The sequence below is a fragment of the Musca domestica genome, unplaced genomic scaffold (genome assembly GCF_030504385.1).
Source record: "Musca domestica strain aabys unplaced genomic scaffold, Musca_domestica.polishedcontigs.V.1.1 15, whole genome shotgun sequence".
Lineage (NCBI taxonomy): Eukaryota > Metazoa > Arthropoda > Insecta > Diptera > Muscidae > Musca > Musca domestica.
The window spans coordinates 16,071,475-16,093,680 of record NW_026712207.1 but is presented as its reverse complement, the minus strand read 5'-3'; the positions used below and the strand labels follow the sequence as shown (position 1 = coordinate 16,093,680).

Sequence of the window (22,206 nt, the reverse complement as noted above, 5' to 3'; positions counted from 1 at the left end):
TTTGAAAACAGCTTGGCAAAGACCAAACAAAACAAACTGAACTCATATCTGGCAGTCAACCACCAGCCAAGTAGCCAAACTGGTTTACTAATCGTGATTTAAGTCAAGCGGACATTTTTTTTGACCAATAAACTCGTACGAAGTTTGAATAAAAAAAAAACAACGCCACAGAATGAAGTGCATGAAATAAAGAGAGAAGAAAAAAACTTCACGAATGCAACAGCTTCCAGATAAATGTAAATGAAAAACTGGGCTTAAACTTGGAAGTTGAAACTCTGCAGAACACAAAGGATATTGCGTAAAATGTTTACAAGTTGACAGATAAGGATTTTTTTGCGGGTTAAGAAATTCCAAATGGGTGGTTTTTTACCCATGGAAATATTTTATAACATCTGGAAATAATCTGAGAGATTTGGGAAATTTTTGCGTTGTGGGAAATTATTGAGCGTAAATTCTAGCTGTGTGGAAATTTCATCAGATCGGATTGGAATAACTCTGAGACGAACATTTCAGGAACAATAAATATATAAATATCAATTATCAACATCCTTTTAAAATTATTACATTTTCAATTATCTATATTGACGTAGTGCTGGCCTCGTCTTAGAAAGTATTGAAACAAGTTACATGGTAAAATTATTATCAGACATATAACTTCAGCAGATAAAATGTCATTAGGTTCAATATTTATCCAATGACAAGGAAGAGAGGGCTGGAATTTTGAACTATTGTGCGGGATGTATTAGTAGAGTTGAACAATATTTTATAATATAACGCTTCTATAACATTAAAAAAAGTAAAAAATGTTCAGTCGATTTTGCTGACAGAGGTATACCCTCAGCCAATGTTCGGTTATTTAAATATATATTGACTTCTGTTATTATCATTCAAATTTTGGAGTAGTGGGCCAATATTGTCCATTTCCTATCGGACCGGAATAAATATGATATAAATATTGCGATGTGCCACCTTGGACTACTTTCCTTCACTTTAATATGTAATAATTTTTAGAAAATGTTAAAAATTTCGACCTTTTGTGGGGGAGGTACCAGAAGGAGTGGACCGATATTGCCCAACTCGATCTAAGTTTGAAAAAACTAAGTTTGGACCAAATCGGATACTCCCTTTGAGAGTTATCGTGCGCACCAGTCAGAAAGACAAACGGGCGGACATCGACTTCAAATGTCCTGAAACGGATATAGTCCAAAGAGACCTAGGGTCTAAATCATTTAATTCGACTAGGAACGTTTTGACCTTATCAAATGATATATACCCTCTTTACCGATCTGGCTGAGGTTATAAAAATGTGGGAGTTACTAGATGATGTGAATATTGCCTATATCCCAAATTGGCCTAAATTTGGAAAAAAGGTGACGATGTTTGAACCAAATCAGCCACTACCTTCGAAAGATGAGCATCAGTTGGCCAGAAGGACTCAGTCGTTCCTCAGTCGTCGCTGGATCGACTCCATTGAAACGTATTTCGTCCAGACAAACACAGGACCGAAAACTTTTTTCTGACGGGGTAAATTTTGAAAATTATCAAATTAAAAAGCCATCAGGCTGAAAATGGTCGAAAAATAACTATACTTGAATTATTGATTCAAGTTCCTGGAATTATTGTGTATAGATTTCAGGTTACATAAAAGTGTTTTTTGCCCCGTTAATAATTACAGATTGAGTTTAAAGCTTCAACTTATATAGCTTGGTTTTAAAATCTTAACATAATATGGTTTTAAGAGCGAGAGAGAGAGAGAGAGAGAGAGAGTGGGATATATGTAAACAGTACATGTATGTCTTTGCCTCGCAGTAGTTCCTAAATATAAAGGTTACTTCCAAATTGTGGTTGTCTTAATAAAAATATTAAGCTTGTTGTAGAATTCCAGGTTGTCAGTGGAGCGAAAATCTGCTAAAAATTGCTCACTATAGCCGCCATATATTTATATTTACATTTTTTCAAAATTGTGTAGACTTCCTTTAGTTTTTTAAAAGTTTGAAAGTACTTTCCATTACTCACATCACCCACACAGGCCCGGGTCCTCCTACGAAATGGTAAATTTTTAGTTATTTTTGGGGAATATTTCTTCAAAATCTCACTTTTTCATTTGGACTCTCCCCGAAAGGCATTTTTGGCTAACTCGGTGACTTACACGTATATTAGGCCATTTTTTACCTTCTTCCACTCCCTCTTTTTCCATTGATTAATTAAAATTTTATAGTAATTGATTAGTTATCAAAATTAAAATAATAATAAAAATAAAAACCCCTAAAACGTATTTTCAACAAAATTCATTAACAGCGTAATTATGCATTATACAACAAAGGTGCTGGCGATTAACGAGCCGAGGGACCGGCCAGATCAGGCTAGGCCCAAAACGTATTCATCATCGACAACATCATCTGTCTATTCTACGCGTACTTACCTTAATGTGTCTGTCAATTAACCAGTTGAGTTCAATATCGTCGTCATCTTCACCAAACGGATTGATGAGCACCTCGGCAACTTTGAGCCAGCCGACATAGAAAACAAACTATGAATAAAAAAATGAATAAAAAGAAAAACAATAAAATTATATAAAATATATATAATAAACAAACAAACAATAAACAAATTGATGTACGAAAATTATCTTAAAACTTGATTTATGTTGTATTTATGGTCGGCACAACTGACATCGAACAAACATTTTTTTTTGAGCAACACTTGACACCGCCACACTCATTTCGGTTGTTTAATTAATTTTATGGCACACATTTTCATTAACGGAGGCGAACAATTTGCAAACACACATCCATACATACTCAAACGAATATTTCGAAAGATTTTCCTTATAAGGTTAACCCACGTGTTTGTGTGCCATATATGCAGGTCTACTGGATGTTGGCACATTTTCAATATTTTTGGAAGCCACTTAACCATATTGGGAATATTTGAAGCCTTTCTTCTTTCTTCGTCTTCTTTTGACATTCATTTAGGCGTTGTTTGCCTTATTTGGAAAAGTTACAATTATAACAAATTAAGCTATTTTTATCCGCCAATAACAAAGTGTATATATTTTTATCTTTATATCTGAAATTTGCAAGTAATGGATGTAATACATGAAAGTGATGAAGTATACTTCTGTAGGAAGTAGTTGAGTTTTTTGAAAAAAAAAAAAAAAAAAATTAATGGACAGGGTAAAATTGATTCAGATTTTTAGAGCATAATGATTTGTGGTACTAGAATTTAAATGCTTTGATTCATATATTGCTTTGCGTAATTTTTTTCCGAATATGCGCACCGATATGGCTGGATCGATAAAAACTCTTCTGAAATGATTTTTTGCAAATAGATTCGTATTTGCGACGAAAATCCGATTTTACCCTTGAAACCGAAGTTTACTAGTGAGTCCATCTTTGGAATATGTAGTCTAGAGAAAAAGTTGACATTGAGACTTTTGATAGCAGAGAAGTCAGTCAATCAATACATCGTCACCAAAAATTGTTTTTCGATAGGAAAAGGCAACATTGCATTTCGAATTTTACTTTCAGTACCAACAGTCGGGGGAGGAACTGGATTTTATTGAGTCGGAGTTGCAAATGGAAGTTTTAAATATTACTAAAATATCCAATCGTTCTAAACGATTAGATTTGAAATATTAAGGAGACAGATAAGGATAAACCCCCAATAGGAAAGGGTAAGGTCTGCATATTTAGCAGAACATACATATATGAGATAAAGCGATATCTATACGATTTGGTCCATATTTGACAGATTTTATTCTATTCGAAACTTGAAAACTTGATTCAAATTTTCATTTCAATCGTTAAGGATTAGTTTTTAACAGCACAGCACGTGTAACAATGGACTTGTTGAGAGGCGAGTACGGTGGATATTTTATTTCACGAGACCGCATAATTGACCGTCTCGATTGTGCGATTTACAGGGTGAGGTGAAAAAACCGCAACAAACTTCAGACTGCTGTCATTCATAAGCCACTTGCCCGACATCTGTTAAAATTATTCCAGTGACAGCTCATTGTATTGTTTCCAAGCGTACAAAAGCATTATGGTGAGAATTTTCCAGAACAAAAGTTATTCGTGATGGAATTCAAGCGTGATAGTGTGATTTCTTTATATTTGGCTGGAAAACCACAAGTGGCTATCTGTAGAGCACTCCAGCATTTAAATGTGAATAAATCTTTTGTGTCTCGTACCATCGCTCGTTACCGTGTCGCAGTGGCCGAAAAATGACTTGTGAGCTGAACATATCACAAATTCCATTCGACAAATATTGAAAACCGAACTCGCCATTGCAATTCCAAAAAGTGCAAGAACTTACACCGCAACAGAAAGAAAAGAGACTCGTAAGAGCTAAAGAGTTGCTTCGCTTGGCCGAAAGTGGCGAACTGCCGAATTTGGTTTTCTCCGATGAGAAAATATTCGTTGTCCAGCAGTTTCTAAACAAACAAAATGATCGTTTTTACTTGCTTTATTATCGCGAAAATATTCTGGAGGTTGTATTAAAGCCTTGGGCACGCAAACATGTTGGCCGCAGACCTTGAACATTCCAACAGGACTCGGCACAATCGCACTCAGCACGCGCCACGCAAGAATGGTTACAAAATGAGGTTCCTCGCTTTATTCCCAGCGCACAATGGCCACCAAAATCTCTGGATATCATTCCGTTGGACTATTGTGTCTGGAGTATTTTGCAAAGCTAGGTTGGCACTAAAAAATACCAAAGTGTCGATCACCTCGCTGGGAAGGGGCCAAAATAACGCAGAGCAACATTCGGGCAGCGTATGACGGTTTCATTGGCCGTTTGAAGGCCATAATTCGTGCCAAAGGTGACCAATTCAAACAAATATAAACTTATTGAAAATTTGATGCTATTTTCTACATTTTTTGGGTTCATTCAATAAAATTAAAAAAAAAAATTAAAAATTATGGCGTTTAACTTTGTGGCATTTTTTTAATCTCATCCTGTATATGCATGATATGATCATCAATGATATCATACATTTAACACCACCCCCTAAATTTGAGAGATTTCATCATTGAGCTAAACAAATTGTGCCTGAGTTTATCCTAAATAGAAAGTACTTGAGGCGATATTTTGCGGTATTCGGAGGTACGAGTGAGTGCAGACCTACCTCTGTTTCAATTATACTTTGGTAAAAAGAGACTAAAACGTGCCGTAAATAACGGTTAGGCCCTAGGTCTATCTGGGCCAAATCCATTTCAGAACATTTGGAGTCGACCTAGCGATGTCCGTCCGTTTATCTGTCTGACTGGCTGGTGCACACGATTCCTCTAGAAGGGAATATCCGATTTAGTCCAAATTTGGCACATTGTAATATTATTATCAAACTTAGATCGAGTTCGGAGATGGGCAATATTGGCCCACTCCATCAAGTACCTCCCCCACAAAGGGTCACAATTTTGAATAATTATAACTCTTATAAAATGTGATGTAAGAGTACGATTGTTTTCAAATTACACACATCACAATATTTTTATTAAACCAAGGTGTGGTGCAATGATAGAATATATTGGTCCACTTCTTCTGGAAACCCCCCTCCCCCCACAAAGGGCCAAAATTTTGAATATCCATGAAGCTCATAAAGCACGAAATTAAAATCCGATTCCATTCAGACTTGGTACATCTTAATATTTACATAAACACAAGATCTGATATAAAGATGGTAGAGACTGGACCTTTCTTCTGGTACCTTCTCCACAGGGGAAGATAAAATATATTTAAATAATTGAACATTGGCTGAGGGTATACATCTGTCGGCCAAACCGACTGACACTTTTTATTAACTTTTTATTACTTCAAAGTAGGTCATACATGTCATATCTATGAAATTCAAACAAATAGAAAGTGAACTTCACCATAGAATGAGGGTATGTAAAGTTTGGACTGGATCCTCAAAATACTCAAATCCAACTGGTGTGTTTATTGTTATACTCTTTCACAGATAAGGGTTAAAGTCGACTCTATTTATATATGAAATAATTATTTCCATACCATTAATTATGTGTTTATTCATACCAAATTATGTGAGGTGCATAGCTTTGGTTGATGGTGGCAATAATAACATAATTTCATTAAAATATGTTATAGTTATAATTTTAATGTCAACACCTTAGTTTTGTGCAAAAATTATTCGCCGCAAGTGAGACATCAGCAGCAATTTATATGCATAAATGATATACAGCCATTATATAATATGTAGGTACTAAACACTTAAGTAGGGTGTGTATGTGTGTTTCCGTATGCCTAGTCACACATAAAAATACACCAATATTTTTTTATGCTGATATGTAAACACAACATTGTACTATCCATTGCTATTTTTCATAAAATACTAAGCTTAGCAATGTCGGGGTGTTAGCAAATTCATTCAGGCAGTCGATAGAGTTTGGTTACTGTAAAAAAACCGCGACAATTTTTTTTTAATTTTTTTTGTTACCTGAAAGTAAATCATAATACTGGCGACATTTGTTCGACGTATCAAGTGTGCCAAATAAAAATTGGTATTTAAATTGGGTGTTGGGTTGCCTTTGTTAAGTTTGCATTCAATATTTTTGTTTTATTCGACATTGCTGTGGTATAGTTGCGGTTGCAATAGCAGCAGCAATAACAATAGTAGTAACCGTAAGACACAAAAATATGTAAATTCATTTGTCTTCAATTACCTGTAGTGCAGTGAAGAGGGGGAAATATAAATCTTTATCTTCTTGGCCAGTGTGATCGGGCAGCATTTGGCGACCCACTAAGGCGGCAATGAAATAAGTGTATAATACTAAGGTTACAACCTGTAATAAAGAGAGAGAAAAAACAAAACAATGTATTATTAACGGTTTTCAAGTGGAAATTTTCGATTGTTCAAAATATTGTGTCAATAGACTACGAAAACCTTGATTATATTCAAGTTCTGTCTCAGTGACTTCCTGAACTGTTTTTTGGTCCAATTGATTTCGGTTCAATTTCTTGCCTGTTTCGTGCATTGACACCAAGCATGGGCACACACGCACACACATACAAGAGTTCATTGTTATTGTATTTAAATGTTTTGTCACATTATTGCCGAAATCCACAAAACCAATTCATTTTCATTCAGGAAGCCTTTGCCAGTGTCGTTTTTTTGCTTTTGAATGACACAAAATATTGATTGATCTCGCTAACTTACCTGTGTATAGACCAATGGCACACAAACCGTGTCGTAGCCAATTAAACCACCCAGCCTTCGACGTATATCGGAGAGTTCCACTAAAATAGTTTGTACAATATGATCGGAACTTATGAGATTCTCTTTGCGAGCTCGATTAATGATATTGGTGGCCCAAACCAGGGGCATCCAGTATTTGGACATGGGACTCTTTTGATTTAGCGATTCGAAGATTTTCATTTCTGACTCGTGCATGAGACCAGCATCCACGAGGTGTTGGGTGGTGGGGAAACGACGTTTGACTCGAAGGGAAATGCGTTGCAGGGTGATGACATAGGCCAATACCATGTAACGCATGATATTTCGGCGCATTAAACGGCCTGTTTCGTTCTGGGAGAGAAAAATGAAAAAATGTTTAAAAATGGAAAATAGATTTTTCGTAAAAGCTAAGGATTGTCTAAACAGGACAATCGAAATTTCGAGGGAAGTGAATAAAGTAAAGAACATTCCAATTAAAAATTGTTATTGGTCTGTTCCAGAACTGCTAGAATGTAAAACTTTTTACTACGATAACAGATTATGCAGATTAAAGATTACAAAACTAATAGATTCTTGCAGGTTCTGGTACAGATCATATATAAATTTGAAAAGAAAACGTATATCCTGTTGTCATTAAGTTATGGTACTTACATTGACGCCTCCATTTGAGTTTGGTATGGCTGCACTAATAAATAACGCCAGGGTATCTGGCCATGGCAGGAGTCTGTATTGTTCCCACCATCTTTTCACTACCAGACTAACATAGAAGCCCAATACAAAGGACATTGGTATACTTTCACCCTGTTGGCCAAAATATACGCGAATCTTATGAAATATTCTGGAAAATAGAGAATAAGGTTTACATTATCACTGATAACTTGAGAAAATATTCAAATAATCAAAATACTCACTTTTGTTGATATTCGGTAAAAACGAATCTATATAAAAAATTTATTGTATAATATAAACATAAATAAGCGATTAATTCACGCCAAACTAATTTATAAACACTGCCACGCCATCTAAAAGTGAGAAAAAGAAAGAGAAAAGAAATTCATTATTTTAAATATTTAAATTAAATTCAAATATAAAAAATGATCAATAATTAATAATTCGTATGAGTGATTCTAAATCAGAAATTAATAAATTAAAAATTTTAAATTATTCAATTATTATTCCCTAAAGTAGCTTTTGCACTTAAGCGATATTGCACTCTAATTATACAAAATATTTGCGTATGAATAATATATGAACCTAAAAATAAGGATGAGTTTAAAGAGCTATAGGACAGTAAAGGAACAGACAATACTGAAAAATAAATGGAATAAACATTCCATTTGAGGTCTATGTCATTTAATGATTGAAGACCTTTTGATGCAAATATTGAACGCGACTGCACCTCAAACGATCCATCGGCTTAGTCCCATTTTGACATAGTCTTTAAAACATTTCGGCCGATAACACGAATAAAGCCTTAAATGTTGAGTTTCCATGTATCAATTCAAGTGGGCTCGTCAGACATGAGCTATAACATAGCCCCGAAAGTTTCAGTCGATATTTCGATTTATTTATACTTCAGCAATTGAGCCTTAAATATGAGCCTTATATACAGGGTGAGATGAAAAAACTACAACCAATTTCAGACTGCTGTCATTTCTAAGCCACTCGTCCGACAGCTGTTAAAATTATTCCAGTGATAGCTCATTATATTATTTACAAGTGTACAAAAGCATTTTGGTGAGAATTTTCCAAAAAAAAGTTATTCGTGGTGGAATTCAAGCGTGATAGAGTGATTTCTTTATAATTGGGTGGAAAACTACATGTGGCTATCGTTAGATCACTCCAGGATTTTTAATGTGAATAAATCTTTTGTGTCTCGTACCATCACTCGTACGACTTGATCGAAACCCGCGTCCAGTGGCCAAAAAATGGCTCGTTAGCTGAAAATATCGCAACATTTCATTCGGCAAATATGGAAAAATGAGCTCGGAGTAATGCCATTGAAATTGCGAGAACTTACACGGCAACAGAAAGAAAATAGACTTAAAACAGCTAAAGAGTTGCTTCGCTTGGCCGAAAGTGGTGAACTGTCGAATTTCGTTTTCTCCGATGAGAAAACTTTAAACAAACAAAATTGTCGGGTTTACTTGGCAAAGAGGTCAGCTGAAAATATGCCACCAGAAATCAAGCGCCGGCCATGGTGATGGTGTGAACCGCCATAACAGCCGATGATCGCTCTCCGCTCGTATCAATCGACCTCGGTACCAGAATAAATGCCGAATATTATTGCAAAAATATTCTGGAGGGTGTTTTAAAGCCTTGGGCATGCACACATTTTTGCCGCAGACCTTGGGCATTCCAACAAGACTCAGCACTATCGCACTCAGCTCGCGCCTCCCAAGAATGGTTACAAAAGGAGGGTCCTCGCTTCATTTCCAGAGCACAATGGCCACCAAAATCTCCTGATACCAATCCGTTGGACTATTGTGTCTGGAGTATTTTGAAAAGCAAGGTTGGTAATAAAAAAATACCAAAGTGTCGGTCATCTCAAGCAAGCGCTTCACCGGGAATGGGCCAAAATACCGCAGCGTGTGACGGTTTCATTGGCCGTTTGAAGGCCATAATTCGTGTCAAAGGCGATCAATTTGAACAAATCTAAACTTATTCTAAAATTTGATGCTATTTCCGATATTTTTTGCTTTCATTCAATAAAATTAAAAAAATGTAAAAATTATGACGTTTGACTTTGTTGCAGTTTTTACCCTTTAATTCCCTTTCAAAAAAAAAAAAAAAAAACGGTTTGAAAGATGCACTTTTCGAATCTAGAAGGTTTAATTACCGGCTTTTTTGGTCCTTAAAATAATACCCTTTTAAAAAATATGAAGACAAATGGCGATATAGAGAAGGTGTGTAGCAGAGAACCCATAAACCTGTGTATGGTGTAATAAATGAAGATATTGTAAAATTCGGTTCTTGTGTTTGTAGTCGTGTGCCTAAAGTGTAATAAATATGATTGTCATAGGCTGTTGGGATTAGGTTTGATATTTAACTTGTTGTAAATATTATTTACAGCTAATGGAAGCGATGGGGTCGTTAGAGGAGTCTTAAAAGGTCACGATATTGTCCAAGTTTGTATTTTCATGATATGTCATAAATACTAAAATTTACTTTAAGATCAATTGAGAAGTTTTTACTTTGCAATCCTTTGGATACACAAATATTTTTATATAATGTTCAAGTTTAAAATATTGAAATATTTGTTAATATGTTTTTCAAGATGGTTTAAACTTTTTTATTGGTTTATTTTGGATGTTAATTTAATTTAATTTGTTATTGAGAATGAGTCACAGAATTCATATGAGCTAAAAATAGAAATGTTTAATAATTACAAATAATATATAATAATCTTTTCCAAAGAAAAAATCTATATCTGTCATACTCTTACATTACCTTTCTTATATCTAACATAATTTTTCTCCTCTGTTTTCTATTGAGTCAATTTCGTCTCATAAAGTTGTTTAACGCTTTGTTAACATTTTCATTTCAATTAATTAATAACTTCAGCTATTTGTTTTCAGCTTTGTGTGTTTAAGGTTTTTTTTTCGCAAAAAAGCAAGAAACTTCTCTTTAATAACTCTATTAATGGCAGTTAGCCATGTTGGAATTAGTCATTTTTTTCTGATTTTTAAAAAAGTTCACTAAATATTCTGAGGAAGTTTGTGGCTGTGTTTGTTCCGCTGAAAAACAATTACTGAATGTATTTCAACATTAATTTTGTGTTTCATTTGTTTTAGTATTGTTTTCATCACGCTTTGGCCAAAGAACAATGGGATATTGCATTTGTTTAAAGTCGACAGAAATATTCCAAATTATATTATCCCCAGAATATTGTGGAAAAATTCAGGGTAATTAATGCCAAGAGGCAACGCTATGACGTTGAAAGGCCAATCAATGCATGTAAATGTTGTGCAGTCGAGGCTGATAATGAAGTCTGAGTGAGTCTGAGCTTGACTGAATCATCTTCAAAAACTTAATTGTTACAAGAACCATGATAGCGGAACGGCATCATGTTTAGTTGATCGTGAAAATCATCCCGAATGTGGTAATTTGTCTTCTTTAATTGCCAATTGTATTAAAATGAGTTAAATGGGATAATTAAAATATCTCCACAGATTCTTGAGGAAATTTGTATAATTGTTGTGCTTCACTGGAAAATATTTTCTGTTTTCATGCAACCTCTAAAAATTTGCAAAACAATGCCAAGAACTGGAGACGCAATAATCAATGACACCACAACCACCAGCACCAATAGCAACAATGACCGGCCACACAGCAAGAACAGAAAACAAACAAATGTAGTTGACGTTAATTACAAAACTATTAATTGTTTTTGCTGTTGTAGCTCGCAAAAAGGAAAACATTTCATTTTTATTGTTTTTTTTTTACATTTGTACTGTTGGTGTTGTTGTTTTTCTATTTACAATACTATTTGTTAATTTATTTTAAAAAATAAATTAAATTTCCTTCTTTCGTTCATTCGTTCGTTTGGTTGGCTTGTTGTTTGGAGACAAACGGCATGCTTTACAACCAAATCAACTGCAGACATAAAAAAGTTCAATTTGCTCCATGCCAGAACGTGATTTAACGTTAGTTTCGATTTTTGCGCCATTAGTTTTGCCATTTTTTTCCACGAATGCCATAACGTAAGTGAAAAAAAAACAATGAAAGAAAATATTCAACCACGTTAAATGTATGTAGATGTAATGTCACAGCGACAGCTGTCGGACGTCACCAGTAGTTACAAATGTAATGCATTTTTTGACAACTACATCATTTGTTAAGTTAGTGATTAGAGGTATTTTATTACGTATACAATTTTGGGTAGGGTTTGCTTATATAAGGACCTTTAATTCGTATACTTAATATTTGTGCTACATATAAATCATACGCCACGGATAAAATCGTCTATTCTAGGAAGGTTTTTCAACTCCCGAAGTAATAGAGTTGCGTAAATTTAGTCCCATTTTACGAGCTAGTTCCTTATCTAGTTCCAAGGACACCTGTTGTTTGAAATGTGTAAACTTTAATTCGTATACTTAATATTTGTGCTACATATAACTCACACGCCACGGATAAAATCTTCTTCCCTAGGAATGTTTTTTTAACACCCGAAGTAATAGAGTTGCGCAAATTTAGTTCCATGGAACGAACTAGATCCTTATCTACTTCCAGAGACAATTGTCGTTTGCATGAAACCTGCACGTATGAGTGATATGAAATATATGAAATTTATGAAATCACTCATACTTTTAGTAACTGGCCTACTGGACTATGAACTAGATTGGAACAACTCTACGAAGTAATCAAAATACAATTTTTGAGCCAAATCGATTGGGAAATGAGACCAACCTCGAAATAACTTAAATCAGGGTGTATCTTAAAAATGATCTATTCGAAAACGTTGGTCTATACTAATTCTGAAAGGAAGGTTCTACATAATAAGAACACAGAACACCAAAAATTGGCAATGTTAAATGGTAAATTATGACTAAAACTTAAAAAAAAATACTTGAAATCGGGGTATTTCATCAAACCAGGGAGGTGACTGGTATGACCCTTTTATCAAACCATTAATTCTTAAAGCAATTCAAAGTTTTCAATACAATTTTAAAGCTCATTATTCCATTTTGCGAAATGTGTCTTAAAATATGTGAGTCACTTTTGAGCATTGTTAATGTTATATAAAGACGCAAAATTAGTTTGGCTTGAGAACCCAAAACGCTATTGGATTTTTTATCTAAAATCCAAATGCACAGTGAAATTCTGAGAATATCTGCACTGAATGCGGAAAAGTGCTAAATTTTTCGAAATAAGAAAGGCTTTTATAAACGAAAGTTGATGATATTTTTTATTTTACCTATAAAGTTTACGCATTTCTTTTGTTCAGGGACTCATAATGCAATTTGATATAGAATTTTTTTCCATCGAAATTTTTGCAAAAAAAGTAAGTATTTTGGGAGTCTTTGACTCAGATATACAGGGTAAGATAAAAAACTGCAACAAAGTCAAACGCCATAATTTTTAATTGTTATTGAATGAAAGCAAAAAATGTTGGAAATATCATAAAATTATAAGTTTAGATTTGTTCGAATTGGTCACCTTTGGTACTAATTATGGCCTTCAAACGGCCAATGAAACCGTCACACGCTGCCCGAATGTTGTTCTGCGGTATTTTGGCTCATTCCCGGCGAAGCGCTTGCTGATCGACACTTTGGTATTTTTTAGTGCCAACTTTGCTTTCCGAAATACTCCAGAAAAAAATAGTCCAACGGATTGGTATCCGGAGATTTTGGTGGCCATTGTGCGCTGGAAATGAAGCGAGGAACCTCATTTTGTGATCATTCTTGGGTTGCGCGTGCTGAGGGCAATGGTGCTGAGTCCTGTTGGAATGTCCAAGGTTTGCTGGCAAAATGTTTGCGTGTTCAAGGCTTTAATACATCCTCCAGAATATTTTCGTGATAATATTCGGCATTTATTCTGATGCCACGGTTGATTAATACGAGCGGAGAGCGGTAATCGGCTGTTATGGCGGCTCACACCATCACCGTGGCCGGTGCTTGAGTTCTGGTGGCTCGCACGAAGTGCGAGGGGTTGTCTGAATAGAATACACTACAGGGTCATGTCAGCCTGTAGCACTTTCTGAGAGCTGAATTAAACTTCAACCTTCATGAAGGGTTATTCACCGGAATTGTTTCAAATTTGGTATTTGAAGTTCCAGATGGATACTACACCCTAAGATAGAAAATTGTCTGTGCAAGTCTATGTCTTCGTATAGCCCCCATATAACGGTACCTCCCGATATTCGGTATTTTGATGATTTTAGCGACATTATTCACGGGAATTGTTTCAAATCTGGTATTTGAAGTTCCAAATGGATATTACACCCTAAGACAGAAAATTGTCTTTGCAGGACCACGTCTTCGTATAGCCCCAATATAACGGTACCTCCCTATATTCGGTATTTTGATGATTTTAGCGACGTTATTCACCGGAATTGTTTCAAAGTTGGTATTTGAAGTTCCAAATGGATACTACACCCTAAGACTGAAAATTGTCTGTGCAGGTCCACGTCTTCGTATAGCCCCCATATAACGGCACCTCGCTATGTTCGGTATTTTGATGATTTTAGCGACATTATTAACCGGAATTGTTTAAAATTTGGTATTTGAAGTTCGTTATGGGAACTACAGTCTGTGACAGAAAATTTTTGGTGCGGGTCCTGTTTCGAATTTGAATATGGTAATGGCTTATGACAAAAAATGCATATGTATATCCACCTCGTATAGACCCCAATATAACGGCTATATTCGGTATTTTTAAAATTTTAACAGAATTTTTTAAGGATTTTATTTTTTGAAAATTTCCAAATTCGTTGCAAATGGTGGAGGGTATTAAAAGTTCGGCCCGGTCGAACTTACTGCTTTTTAACTTATTTTTTAATTTTAACGGTGAATTTCAACTCTCTCTCTCTCACTCTTTCCCTCTCTCTAGAGAATATAACGCCACTTCAAGATATTTAATATTTCCTCAGGGTGTTGCCTATATTTTTAGACATGAGCGGAAATATTTAGGGTATAAAATAGACCAAAATGAATGACTGTGTGTGCTTAACACCGACGTAGACTAGGGACCGGCTCAGAGGCTCTATTCCTTTCCCAAAATGGCAAAATTTAATATATGTTTTAAGAATATTTGGCTTGAAGTCTAATCGAAAAGTCATGTATATTGGAGCTATCGAAGTCTGAGTCGAAATATTTCTACTTAAATCAAATGGCCGTATAAACAAAACAAACCAAATGTACAAAATTTCATCATGATCAGACTTTAAGAAAGATGAGTGCTTTTATTAAAAATACATGGATTGTCGGACGGATAGATATGCATAAATAAATTATTATTTTGAGGAGAACATCAAAAGTAACTATGGATTTGCCTCGTCTCCATCTTTATGTTAAAAATAAATATAGTGTAGCATAACGTATAAATATGGATATCTTTCACCATATTTTTTAGAATAATTTGTATTCATTTAAAAAAAAAAAAAACTTTGCATAACTGGTAACTAATTTCATCACAAAACTATTTGTGAATGCATTAATGCTAAAAGGAAACCGAAAATACTTTCAATTTTTTTCTTTTGAAATGTAATTTATTCAGCAAAGACCTGCTGTGTTTACTTATATATTCAAATTCAAAGAATCTTAGGAATGTTCCAAATATAATGTTAATGATCTCTTTACCATATATGGATAGCAAAATGTTGATTTTTAATTCTTTATACACAATAGGATGAATATCATTTAGAAATTATAGTATCGAAAAATCTCTAATAAATAATCAAATACATTTTGTTTATATTTTCAGGTGAAAATGTGGGTAGAACTGACAATAACTAGTTTATGGTAAAACCCATAGTCTTCAAACAAAAGGTTATGGTGTAAAAAATTAAATACACACGTGATTTTATTTGTAAATATAATTAATAGATCCGTCATATTTTACATTTTTGGCCATATTTTTTTATTAGAAACCCGTTCCTGAGCAAAATAACGAAACGATGGCGGATGACGTTTCTTTACTAGATAAATCTAGCCGAAGTTTTGCCATCTAGTTCTTTCAATACAAGTATAAGTTTTACCATAAAAAAACGATAACAAAAGAAATATTAACGAAACCAGAATTGAACTGAAACACTTATTTATCTATTGAGGGAGAAATATCAGAAGGAGTGGCCCGAAAAATCCCATATTTACATTAGATCTATGGTTGATAAAAATATTGATATAAATTAAAATTGAAAAAAATTCCTGATTTGCTTATGAGAATTATGATGATTCGAAATTTAAGCTCTATGTAAGGGAGGAACCAGAAAAATTGTCCTGAAAAATTTCATATTGACACTATACAGGGTGACATGAAAAACCAACTGCAGACTACTGTCAGTTCAAAGCCACTCGTCCGACAGCTGTTAAAATTATTCCAGTGACAGCTCATTATATTGTTTACAAGCGTAATAAAGCATTTTGGTGAGAATTTTCCAGAAAAAAACATTATATGTGATGGAATTCAATCCTGACAGGGTGTTTTTTTTATTTAGCTAGAAAAACACAAGTGGCCGTTGTGGCATTTAAATGTGAATAAATCGTTTGTATCTCGTTCCATCGCTCATTACCGCAGCCCGACGTTAAGGATGTGGACGGAAGAAAACAGCAACATCAGCTGTCAATAAATGGTTCGAAATATAATGAAGCGACTTGATCGAAACCAGAGTAGCAGTGGCCGAAAAATGGCTCGTGAGTTGAACATATCGCAATATTCTATTTGGCAAATATTGAGGTCGGGGTAAAGCCATTGAAATTCCAAAAAGTGCAAGAACTTACACCGCAACAGAAAGAAAATAGACTTAATAGACATTTTGGCCGCAGACCTTGGACATTCCAACAGGACTCAGCACCATCGCACTCAGCACGTGCCACCCAATGGTTACAAAATGAGGTTCCCCGCTTTATTTCCAGCGCACAAAGGTTACCAAAATCTCCGGATACCAATCCGTTGGACTATTGTGTCTGGAGAATTTTCGAAATCAAGGTTGGCGCTAAAAATATCAAAGTGTCGATCACCTCAAGCAAGCGTTTTGCCGGGAATGGACCAACATACCGCAGAGCAACATTCGGGCGGCGTGTGACGGTTTCATTGGCCGTTTGAAGGCCTTACTTCGTGTCAAAGTTGACCAATTCGAACAAATCTAAACTTGTTCTAAAATTTGATGCTATTTCCGACATTTTTTGCTTTCATTCAATAAAATTAAAAAAAAATGTAAAAATTGTGTCGTTTTACTTTGTTGTAGTTTTTTATCTCACCCTGTATTCTAAATGTTGACACCTTTTGGGGAAGGTACTAGAAGGGGGTGATCTGTCATATCCCATTTTCACACTTGATCTTGGGTTTATAGAAATATTGGAATGTACGAAAATGCAAGACAATCGGACTCTTATTACCCATTTCATAAGGAATTTGCAAAGTTTAAATTGGATGGAGGGATTGGAGGTAAATTTCTGAAAATTTTTAAAATTTTGACTTTATGTGGAAGAAGTAAAAGAAGGAGTGGGCAGATATTGTCCATTCCCGAACTAGAACTAAGTTTCATAGTAATATTACGAAGAAGAAGAATTATTGTTCCCTAAAATGCCATGAATTTTAATGAACATTGATGTGGCATCACTTTTTTAAGAAAATAATTTCCATTGCAATTTTTATTCCTCCAACATGCACTCCATGCGAAATGGATGATGTAAGACTTACATTTCGATGCTACAGCATCATTATAAAAAAAAAATAATTATTTTAGCTTGTTTTGAGCAAAACACACAAACACTTAAATAAAAAGTAATTGTTTCGTTTTTTAAGTTATTTATTATATTATTTTTTGTTTTGCATAATGATGAGTCGTCGTTGTTGCTACTTCTTCTGCGTCTTCTCAAAAACCTAATTGAAAATGAGTTATTATTGTGTTAAGCACTGCGTGTCGTTTAATTATTTCGAAGAGATTTTTGCGAATTGATAGTGGCGAACAGAAGGGGAAACAATGAAAAATAAAACGCGATGCTGTTTTATACGAGGTGAAGGTGATTGTATAAATAAATATTTAAGTATTTAGCGGGCTTCAGATCTAATCTTGACAAATTTCATTTGTTTCAGCTGAACGTAGATTGAAATGTGGGCAAAGCAACGACATTATACTCACTTCCATAAAATTTTCCAAAAGCAGCCAAAACTGCTGCCATTTGGCACTTCACCGGCATAGGAAACTGTCATGTTGCGGTTTTAGGTGGCACCGTTGTTGAAATTTTAAAAAGCCGCAGACTTTTTTTCTGTTTTTTTTTTTGCGTTGGGGAGGAAATAGCACCTGGCAGTTTCTCAGCTCCGATTCGATCGAAATTGTCGACAGTATGCACGTGTCATCTTAGAGACCAACAAAACCAAATATCACAAGACAACAACCGCTATGGACTAATGAATTTCAAATGAGAATTGGCGAATGCAAAAAGTGGTAATCGCCAGCCACAAAACGAACAAAAAACGCTCGTCTATGCTGTTATGCCATTCCAAGACTGGCAACGGAGTCAGACGTCATTAATCTGCAATTATTCAATGGGTGTTTGAGGGTGCGCGCACACACACACACACGCGCTCTCTTTGTTGTTTGTGTTCACTTCAAGACTTGGCGATCAAGGGGGTATTTTTTATTTATAATTTTCTTGTTGTTGTTGTTGATTTTATTGATTTAAATAATTTTGAAGCTAAGCTGGCCGGTTTGTTTCACATCATCCACATTCACATTCAAATTCACAAATTATTTCACAAATATTAAATTTTTGTTGTTTTGTTTTTTCGATGCGATTTGTTTAATTTTGTTTTTGTTGTGTGTTGGGAGCAAAATTCCAACACGTTCTATTACACGGGAGTTGTTAACAACTTATGGTAGTGTGACGCTGTTATTTTTGTTGTTTCTTTCTTTATTACCGAGAGTGTTATTTTGTTTTATTATTTCTTTGGTTTTTTGTCTTTTAAGCCGAAAAACCACTGCAAGTTGGTTTCAGCAATTCACTCAAATCCATTCAAAAAACGGGGATTTTTATGCTGTGCTATGCAGTAGGTTCCACTCGATACTGGTACTACACTGTCTGTTGTCTTTGGTTGTGACTGCCGTTATTTCGGTTTCGGCTGGGTTTCAATTCGCTGAAATTTAGAAAGAATTGATTATTAATAATTTTTCTCATTAATATGTGTATATAAGAATTAACAGAAATTTCGTAGAGTGATTTGACATTTATAAGAATTAGCAGAAAATATTTAAAAATAAATTCAAACATGTTTTTTTGGTGGGGAAATTGTTGTTCGTATAATTTTAATTTAAAATACAAATAAAATTACAATGTTTTATCGATTTTACTGACTGACGGCCAGCCTCAGATGGATGTCTATTAAATATATAATTAATCAAATTTCTCTCTTTTTTCGTTTGTAGATGTTTGAAGTCAACATTCTTTTAGCCTAGTTAGAAATGTATAGAACTTTGCGATATAACCTTCGTTCCTGTATGAAAAAGTAGCAACGCTGAGCAAAAACGCCAAAAATATGTCAACAATTATGAAGCTACCAACATCTGATTAAAATACAATAATAAAATTGAAAGATCAGTGTGTTTGAAGATTTTTTGATCCATTTCAAATTGCACAGTTAAAAAAGCAGCCAAGTTTCGGCCGGGCCGAACTTTTTATTTTAAAAAAAAAAAAAAAAAAAAAAAAAAAAACCGTCGAAAAATAACGCTCAAATGAAAACCGTTATATAAAGGCTATAAAAAGACGTGGTCCGACATAAGTCATAGGTACCCTTTGTGTGGGTTTGAAGATAATTGCATTAGAAAATTAGTCTGAAATCATAAAAATACCGAATATCTGGAGGTACCGTTATATGGAGGGTATACGATATTCTGGACCTACATAGACAATTATCTTCTAGGGAATAAAGTACTCACAAAGAACTCCTTGTGTTGAATTTCAGACAATTCCATTGAAAAATGTGGATAAAAATCATTAAAATACAGAATATCGGAGGGTACTTTTATATGGGGGGGGGGTGTCTATACGATATCGTGGACCGATATAGTCCAGCTTGGAACTCGATCTGCCTGCAGACAAACGACAGATCTGTGCAAAATTTTAGCTTCCTATCTTAATTCGTTTTGACTATAGCGAGATTACAACAGATGGACAGACGGAAAGGGTTAATCATCTCAGAATTTTATTATTTGGATGAGTTTCAAACGGAATGACGAACATACTATACCCTCCATACTATGTATGGTGAGGGGTATAAAAAATTAATATCAGATACTAAAGAGAACATACAAAAATAAAAATAGAGTGCAATTTTTGTTAAAAGAGAAGTGAACAGTGCGCAAATTTTTTTAGTTAGGTTTTTAGCCAAAATTCAGAATGTCGAGTTTTATAAGCTTCATGGACATTCAAAATTTTGGCCTTTTGTGGGGGAGGTACCAGAAGATTTGGACCGATATATCTCATCTTCACAGCAGATTTTGTGTAAGTAGAAACAATGGGATGTGTGAAATATGAAGAGAACCGTATGCTTATTTCGGATATTATGATCGTTTTGGTTATTCAAAACTTTGACCCTTTTTGGGGGAGGTCCCGGAGGGAATGGTCCGAGCTCTAACATCGTTGTAACAATCTAATGTTGATAGATATATTATATTCATCGTTCTCATCCTAAAATAATTATTTACAAATATATCTAAACAACTGTCTCCTTTTTCCACGCCTAGTATAAATCAAAGTCAACACTGTTTATAGGTGAGTATCGCTTTTAGATTTAGAGATTTTGATAAGCTTCATAATGAAATACATAAACTTTGAGATATGAATAAAGATAAACAAAAGTGGGTCAATTTACAACACATATATCTCGGTAAATAGTTAAAATATGGTAAATACTTTATGACTCATTGGGAACACCATGTCTTGGGCATCACTCGCTATCATCAGTCATTTCATGGAAAACGAAAGTATGAAAGTAAACATTTCACACAAGGGACTAGACAATAATACCGAAGAAAGACAACAACAACAGTCGGAGAAGAAAAGACAAGTAGATAACAATTGAAAATAAAGACCGGGGAAGAGAACAACACAAGATTAAAAGATAAACAACAAAACCAAAGCAAAACGAAAAAGTCAACAGAATAGCTGCCCACCAAAGACAGGTGATTTACGCCACCAGCGCATCAGATCGCATAGCATCACGCTAGGCCCCCATGCCAGCCACATCAATAACGAATCGAATGATTCACTGCCTTAAGCCATTTAAAAGGTTGAAGTAATTAAACAATTTAACAAAGCTGGGATGTCCATGTCATTGTGGCACACACACACACCGACACACTGAAGGAAACATGATAACGCTGATCATGATAAATTCCAAATGGGCGTAAGGTGTTGGTTGCCTCCACTTGTTCGGCAGCTTCTTCAACCTGTATTTTCAATACCGAAAAAAGGTCTTTTCGTAATGACTATATGTAAATGACCCCAAGCCCGTGGGTATCCACACCTTTATTTCCAATACTATCAATTAATTTCAAGTTCATGGAGATGCGCTCAAAAGCTTGAAAGTAGAAAAAATAAATAACACAAAACAATAAAATTGTTTATCTTTTTAAGCACTTTTTCAAGTTTATGTTAATAATTTGAATATTGTACTTAAACAGTTAGCCAGCCTACACTCCTACGATTCTCGAAATTAATTATCTGAAACATTTGTGTTTCTTTGCGATAGTAATAAGGAAATTATTGTTTTGTTTAATTGTTGTGGTCGGTCATAAAATGAATTTTTAATTTCCAAAAATTACAAAGGAGTGACAAATTTCGGTTTTACGACTTTATAAATAAAAATAAAATTGATTGAATAACCTTCTGTTTGAAAGGACAGGATTATGAGCAGTTAATATACGTGCAGTTAGGCAATCAAATTACCCTTTAAATTTGGCCTTGTAGAGAAAAAAAAACTCCTTAAACCTTGTTAAAAAGTAGCAATCAGATTTGCCGACAGATGTATACCCTCAGCCAATGTTCGATTATTTAAATATATTTTGACTTCTGTTATGATTATTCAAATTGTTGACCCTCTATGGAGTAGGTTCCGAAGGAATGGACTAAATATTGTCCATTTCGTATCGGACCTAAATAAATATGATATAAATATTGCGACGTGCCAGGTTTGGACTTTATTTGTTACTTCCTTCACTTTATATGAGATATTTGATCATTTTTAGAAAATGTTGAAATGTGCGTAAGGTACCAGATATTGTCGACCGAAGTATTCCATTTTCATACTTCCTTTAATACAAATAAAAATATTGGTATGAGCGAAAT

General features: G+C 34.6%; 1 protein-coding gene across 4 annotated transcripts in view; it reads right to left on the bottom strand.

The window, feature by feature from the left end:
- LOC101900043 (bestrophin-2) overlaps nt 1–22,206 on the bottom strand; it is a 47,392-nt gene that overhangs the window by 11,509 nt on the left and 13,677 nt on the right. For all 4 annotated transcript variants that reach the window (XM_059119722.1, XM_059119723.1, XM_059119720.1 and 1 more), the window contains exons 2-7: nt 18,003–18,997; nt 8,110–8,220; nt 7,850–8,036; nt 7,181–7,549; nt 6,687–6,806; nt 2,423–2,530 (exon numbers count right to left, since the gene is read on the bottom strand). In XM_059119722.1, coding sequence (XP_058975705.1) covers nt 2,423–2,530; nt 6,687–6,806; nt 7,181–7,549; nt 7,850–8,036; nt 8,110–8,220; nt 18,003–18,073 — 966 coding nt within the window. In that variant the 5' untranslated portion in view covers nt 18,074–18,997. The remainder of the gene's footprint in view (nt 1–2,422; nt 2,531–6,686; nt 6,807–7,180; nt 7,550–7,849; nt 8,037–8,109; nt 8,221–18,002; nt 18,998–22,206) is intronic.